The 7,137-nt window shown below is 32.2% G+C and overlaps 1 protein-coding gene across 1 annotated transcript; it reads left to right on the top strand.

The window, feature by feature from the left end:
* Nucleotides 1–1,076: 1,076 nt before the first annotated feature.
* LOC143572552 (serine carboxypeptidase-like 13) lies at nucleotides 1,077–6,487 on the top strand. Its single transcript, XM_077057685.1, has 14 exons — nucleotides 1,077–1,315; nucleotides 1,399–1,544; nucleotides 2,221–2,297; nucleotides 2,832–2,957; nucleotides 3,873–3,975; nucleotides 4,131–4,168; nucleotides 4,253–4,354; nucleotides 4,438–4,524; nucleotides 4,627–4,701; nucleotides 4,789–4,860; nucleotides 4,973–5,121; nucleotides 5,203–5,316; nucleotides 5,400–5,454; nucleotides 6,320–6,487. The coding sequence occupies exons 1-14, from the start codon at nucleotides 1,164–1,166 to the stop codon at nucleotides 6,404–6,406; spliced, it is 1,383 nt and encodes a 460-aa protein (XP_076913800.1). The 5' UTR covers nucleotides 1,077–1,163; the 3' UTR covers nucleotides 6,407–6,487.
* Nucleotides 6,488–7,137: the final 650 nt, after the last annotated feature.

Below are 7,137 nucleotides of genomic sequence, written 5' to 3'. Positions count from 1 at the left end.
TTATGTTTGAATGTATCATGACATCGTTTATGTTTTTGTTGTTAAGGTTAATAGAATTCCCCATTCAAGAACTATGTCTTATGAATAAATTCAACAGTTGAAGCACCTCGGGTTTGGGGCGTTTCACTTGTGTATATATGAAACTTCTTATACTTAATGGCGTAATAAATGTTGTATCATCTATGTTATTAATCCGGATAAAATTAATTGTATTAAACATGTTGTATCATGTAATATTATTTACCATGTGTGTGCTGTGAAACACGATATTAACCATGTTCGTGTTCGAATTAAATACCCGGGTTAAACTATTTAAGAAAAATCATGTTTATCACAAAACAACACATTTTAGTATTTTTGCCACCTAATAGAGAAGTACATTAAAGTGAGATCCTTATCTCCAGATCTAAGTTTATTTGAATACAAGTTATACAACTCTTATTTTTCGTTTCTTATATGTCCACCTAATATTATAATATAAAACGACTACTTATTAGTAGTTACTCTAGCCAACGAGCTTTAGTAGTGGAGATTTATTATTTGTAAGGTCTTAAGTTCGAATCTGATTCAAACGTGTTCTATTAATTACCCGGGCCTTCGGGCAGTGGGTTTTCAACAGAACAGAAGATGGTAGACTTGGGCTACCCAGCACTGCCTGGGATCGGGGATGTTTGAGATCGCCTCTTGCCTTCGGGTTATCTCAGATAACGAACCTTATTTGTTAGTCGATAAAAAAATACTTGCTCTACATGTGTGTGTACATATAGAATAAAGCTGAGTCCATGCATGTCAAGCATAGTTTGTAGGCTTAAAAGCAACATGAAATCTCCCTCATCGTCAATATGTTTACACTGCATTTCCACATGTTACCTTTCTCATATTCCAAATCAATTGTCAAATAATTCTAAAAGTTGAATGTAATTTAATTTTAAATTATTTTATTATTAAAAAATTATAAGAATACATAATATTTATGAAAATAATTATTTAATTTAATTCTGATTTATTTTATCAACAAGATATTACGAGAATGAATATTATTTATGAAAAGAAATCTTGTTTTAATATATAGATATAGATCATATAGATTTTCTTTTTCAACTCTAAGGAGCTTGTGTGTGTATATATAGAATAGAACTAGAATACGGTTCCATGTGTGAGGCATGATTTGTCTGTTAAAAGGCAAAATGCAAATCTCTCTCATTGTTCTTGTGTTTATACTGCATTTGCACATGTTACCTTTCTCATATTCCAAATCAATCGTTAAAAACCTTCCTGGTTTTTCAGGCCAACTTCCATTCACTCTTGAGACTGGGTAGGTATATCTATTTGAACTCACTAAGGCATTTAGGCTGTTATATATTTTTATGATATGATATGATATTGGATGATTGAAAGGTATGTCGGAGTCGGGAAACATGAAGAAGTGGAATTGTTCTACTACTTTGTTGAATCTCAAAGAAACCCACGAGAAGATCCTTTGCTTCTTTACCTCACTGGAGGTCCGGGAACCTCAGGCATTATTCCATTCCTCCATCAAATAGGTAACTTTCATCATATCTACAATTTAATTATTAATAATTTATTATCTTTGATTCTTTGTCAACTAGAATCAAACACAAGTTGCTATATGAAAATGTGTCTAGTAGAAAAATTACTGAATTAAAACGGTACAATAAGATGTTGAGCAATTACATGACTATAGAGAAAATAAATATTTACAACCGTTTTATGTAAAAATATAACTCAATTAAAAGATTTCTTGTCTATATGGTTATCAGTCACTTTCAACACGGTTTTAACCTTAAAAATAATTAACGTTGTCACTTGTAATCTCCATTTTCGTTCAAGTGTGTCTACATCTATTCCATATGTATCTCTATTTGTATTTTCGAATTGGATTGTTGGTGCCATGTATATATTGGGTAAACAATTTACATATGTGTGTATAGAGGACATTGTGTGGTGGTATAGTGCATCCCCTTCATTCTAGACGTAATGGATTCAAATCATGCAAGCTACATGTATAGGTGGTTTATAGGAGTATGATTCACATATAGTGACAACCCAAAATAAAATTATAGGTAGATCTAGTTTGACTAATTAGGTGCCCCTTGTGTTTAAATCCGGCCATATGGCATTGCAATTTTAAAACATATGATTTTTAATTCTCGTGATCATACAAAAACAAAATCCATTGATTTAATTTTGTTGTTGTAGGTCCGCTTATTTTTAAATATACGAATGCATCAAGATCCGATGTCAAACTGGAAGTCAACCCATATTCATGGACCAAGGTACATATTCTTCAATAAATCTACTTTTTGATACTCAATTTTTCTTATAAAAAATGCATCGGCTTAATATATGTAAATGTATGACTTAGATTTGTTTTTAAATAACATTTTTTAGACAGGGTACTTCGGCGTTACATTTGTTTTATTCAAAACCATGTTAAATAAATTAGTTACAGGACTTAAAAATGTTTTATTTTGTGAACAACTCATTTTTAATACAATTAGTATAGAAACATGAATGAATGATAATAAAAGCAAACATGAACAATTAGATTTTTTGTAACTAAGTATATATAAATAATTACAAGAGAAAAATTAATAGAAAATTAAAAAGAAACCGTTACAAAATTTTATAAAAAAATTATGTAGATGATAGGAGGCATTTTCACTTTTAGCCTCCTACCTTGATAGTGATATAACCCTTTTAAAAATTCTCTAAAAATGACCCATTTCATCGGTCACATTTTCAACGCACTTCTAAAAAAACTCATCACATATAATGTATAACAATATATGTTTTATGGTTTCTTGTAGACAGCTAACGTCATATTCATAGATCTTCCTGCTGGTACTGGTTTTTCTTATATAAAGAGTTGGAAATCATTAAAGAAGAACAGGGATTCCCTTGCCGTCACGCATGCATGCGAGTTTATAAGAAAGGTAAGATAAAACTCAAACCACAAGTTTATTAAGATATGTGATTAATCTATAGTGTTTACTGTTTATGTTGTTCTTTACTTAAAAAGTTTGGTCCACACGTCTCTTTACATGGACTTTTAGATGTTTCAATATTAACGAGAAAATTATATGAGCAAGAGCGGATAATAAAACAAAAGTAATACACTAGCGGTTAACCCATTATACTTTGAATTCACTCAACAGGTGGTAGCTTCAAACTCTGCCTTTTAGTTCTTTAGTTCTCCATTTACCTAGCTTATTTATTGATTTTCTAAATAAAATTTTTATTTTACTTTTTATTTGTTATATATGTTTCGTTATAGAAGTGTTTAAATACAAATATAGGTAGAAACGATTAATTAAATGAAGTATTTCGTCATTTCATGTCAACGTAACATAGAAAATGAACCTAACAAGAATTCAGGAATTTTGGTTTAGTTTAGATGGTTCAGGTTAGTTTGGAATCTGGTTAAGGTCAAACTTGTTGATGCACGGGTTGACCTGTGTAACTGGATTATTATTTTTTTTTAACTTTTTTAAATATATTTTAACTATATACAAATGAACCTAATATTTGTATTTAAATTTGACTTTCTTCTTAATTTGACTTTCCCGATGCTGCTACGTTTCTAAAAAGAGTTCAGCGGGTCGTGCACAATAACTCAACGACGCCAAAGAACGATAATTTTATTTTCAGTAGGATCGGTTTTGTCATTCAAAAGGGGTGGCGGCGCAACTTGTTGCCCGCTTACCTGGCTCTTTATTGTAATTGGATCCTTTTATTTGAAATGAAAAATCACACTGTGATGTTAATATATATATATATTTGTAATGAAATGTTCTCAAAATTTAATTTGTGTTTATTGTTCTATGTGTTTTACTGTATTGAATTTGCAGTGGCTTGTGGATCATCCTACCTTTCTCAATAATCCATTATACATAACTGGGATTTCTTACATGGGACTAATCGTTCCAAGAGTCGTTTCGAAAATATACGATGGTAACACTTTCCTTTCAGGTTCAAAAACCTACAACGTGTACGCGTCGAAAAAAAACAAATAACAGTTTTATTTGGAGATGTTCAAATTGTTACCCAATTATAAATAATAAAGCCTGTGTCATGAGATTCTTTTTACTAAATTTCTTATTTTGTAGGAAATGAAAGAGGGGTTAAACCACAACTAAGCCTTAAGGTAACTCAATATGTTGTACATATATAAACTCGGATTTTACTACGTGTAATCATTCACAGTTCATGTATTTGGATCTTGCTGTAGGGTTTCTTGGTCGTCAACCCTCTTACTGACAAGTTCTTAAATTTCAATTCAAGAACTGAATTCGCTTATCGAACTGGACTTATAGAAAATGAACTCTATGAGGTAACTTATAATATCAGTCATTTACTCCATGAATCAACTGAAATGTATTTAATTTGTTGTTTAATCAAATTTGATCTTTACAGCCAGCAAAAGTACATTGTGGAGGTAAATATGTATATGTTGATCCAAATAACACCTTGTGTTTGGACAGTCTTCGCCCGATACAAGAGGTGAATTGATCAACGAACGTCCCCATTCTTTTGTTACTTATAATATTAATTATTCGTCGCTTATATGCGTTTTAACTTATTAAGCTTTTCATTAACTTGCAGTGCTTAGATCGGATTAACATGAACTATATCTTAGATCCAGTTTGTGATGCAAAAGACCCAAAACTAATTTGCCGAGTAAACTTAAGCCTAAACCCCAAATTATTAACCGTACGTGTTACTTATACATCAATAACCTTTTCTATGATTATATTTTATATTTAGGATACCATTTATGGCTATTCTGATACTTGGGCTAACAAGAAATCCGTCCGACAAGCTCTCTACATTCGTGAGGTAAGACAATATGATATTCTGAATAGACACCAGCAACGAAACATTCAACAACGGGGATGTCAAATCATGATTATTTGGGAAACATTTGAATATTCGTGTTGTGATCGTGCAGGGAACCGTGGGCAACTTTCAATTTATCAACACAAGCATTCAAGCTCTATTGGGAAGGCCAGATTCCAATTATTATACTCATGATATCAACAGTAGCGTGATCTACTACAAACACCTAAAAACCAAAAACTTGCATGCCTTGATCATCAAGTAATCTTTTTAGCGAGTACCTACGCACGCTTGTGTTATATTCTATTAGATAGTGTGTTGAACACCTGAATTGATTTGCAGTGGTGATCATGATATGAACTTTCCATATATCAGCACAAAGCAGTGGATAAATAGTCTAAAGCTTAGAGTGGATAGTCCATGGAAACCATGGTTCATTCAAACTCAAGTTGCTGGGTGAGTTCGATTTCTTAATGTTTTCAACAATATTGTACTACAAAAATATTATAGCATTTCTATTGTTGGTATGTACTATGTAGATATGAGAAGACATACTCAGAGGCCAAATTCTCTTTGAAATATGCCACCATCAAGGTAAGATGCAAGAATTACCAATCACATTTATATTTTGTTATAAAAGTATTTACGATACCATATACGAAACTTGATCAGTAACATCCCTCGACAACATGTCATACGCGAAAGATAGATATGGACAAAAATGAATTCTATGGGAAAATCTTAAACGTTAAAACATCCAAACATAATGAGAAGGGTATTTGGGTAAATAACTGGATATGTGATTGAGATCAATTAGGTTCTGATATGGCTATAATATTAAGTGATATCCGATATGATTACCTGAAACTATATACCTGTTTACCGGAAATATATATCTCAAAAAATTACTTTCAACTTTTATTTCTCTTCGCATTTGTTAAGTAATTCTTCATTCTAGTAGTTTCCTTACGTGGAAAACGAACTTTCTATTAAAAAAATCTTTTGTGGCGCCAAACTTCTCAATTGTACTAATTGGATAATTAGAACGGTAAGAAACAAAAATGCGTAGAAATAATGTGTATTTTTATTAAACATCTTAATGTGTTTATCTGAAACCCACAGCTCACGGGTATGACCGATGTCCAACTAGTAATACTTTACTAATATCAGGTATAAGAATGATATTACTAATGCTCAAGCTAAAACCACCCCATTACCATTTATGTGAGAGAAAAGTGTAAGACCTACATGTGCTGGTCCTTGACAATTTGTGGGTAAAGAGAGGCCCTTCTCTCCCCCTTCATTAATCAAAATCACAAATAACCCAACTTGCTTCCACACCCATATGTGAGCTTGCCCCAAGTGGACCACTCTTTTAGTCATGTTAACTAAAGTTAGATGGAAACAATATGAGTTTATATGATGAATTGTCTAAAAATGACAAATGATGTGTTTGCAGGGGGCGGGTCACTCAGCGGCAATTTACAAGCCAAAAGAATCAATGGTTGTTGTGGATACATGGCTTTCTTCTCATACTACTTCATAATCTTAGAACTTATAATTAAAATCGCCACTGTCTTTTACTCTTTATGCATAGTGCGCGTATCTTCTTGTGTGCTTGACATGTCAAACGTAGAAATTAGTAACATTAATAAGCACTTTTACATGTCAAATATTAATAAAACCAGAAGCATGCATGGTGATTTGAGTTTGTGTATTTTTTTTTCTTCTAATCTTAATTAAAGCATACTTTATTGTTGGAAATTGGGCGGTATGGTATAAGAAACTAAGAGCATCCACAAGAACAAACCTTTACAACCTGCAATATCAGCGCCACATCATATTCAAACTTTTCTAAAAAACTTTTACTTTCTTCCACAACAACAAACCTCTTCAAACTACCACATCATCACCTATTCCTTCAATTAATTTTGTATTGAAAAGTGGGGTTGGCCCACTTTTCTTGTCCCTTGAAAGTTTGTAGTTTCAAACTTAGATCAAAAACTTTAACACTACATCAATGAAATCTATCTCCACATCAACCATCCATTTGCCACATCCGTTTAAACCTTGGAAAAAGGAGCCCCTTGTGAATGCTCTAAGGGGAGAGCCGAGAGGGGTGTCCAATAAGGTACCCTAATATCCACCATTCCCTTTGTTTCACCTTATTTACCTCACATGCTTTCATTTAAACACATGGGAGCACTCCACTAATAAACTACCTAAAAGTTTTTTTTCCTTTAAATAAAAAATTATTCCATTAGATTAAAAAAGTTA

Source organism: Bidens hawaiensis, unplaced genomic scaffold (assembly GCF_021521415.1).
Source record: "Bidens hawaiensis isolate Kalapana, Puna unplaced genomic scaffold, B.hawaiensis_p1.1 tig00025968_1, whole genome shotgun sequence".
Lineage (NCBI taxonomy): Eukaryota > Viridiplantae > Streptophyta > Magnoliopsida > Asterales > Asteraceae > Bidens > Bidens hawaiensis.
Note: the sequence above shows the minus strand (reverse complement) of the source record. Positions and strands in the feature narration are given on the sequence as shown.

Excerpts from the sequence above, each read along its gene's own strand:
- LOC143572552 (XM_077057685.1), top strand. The coding sequence starts at position 1,164 with ATGATTTGTCTGTTAAAAGGCAAAATGCAAATCTCTCTCATTGTTCTT. Across the intron at positions 3,976-4,130 it reads CGTTTCGAAAATATACGATG|GAAATGAAAGAGGGGTTAAA; the intron begins GTAACACTTTCC and ends CTTATTTTGTAG. Across the intron at positions 5,455-6,319 it reads TGAAATATGCCACCATCAAG|GGGGCGGGTCACTCAGCGGC; the intron begins GTAAGATGCAAG and ends ATGTGTTTGCAG.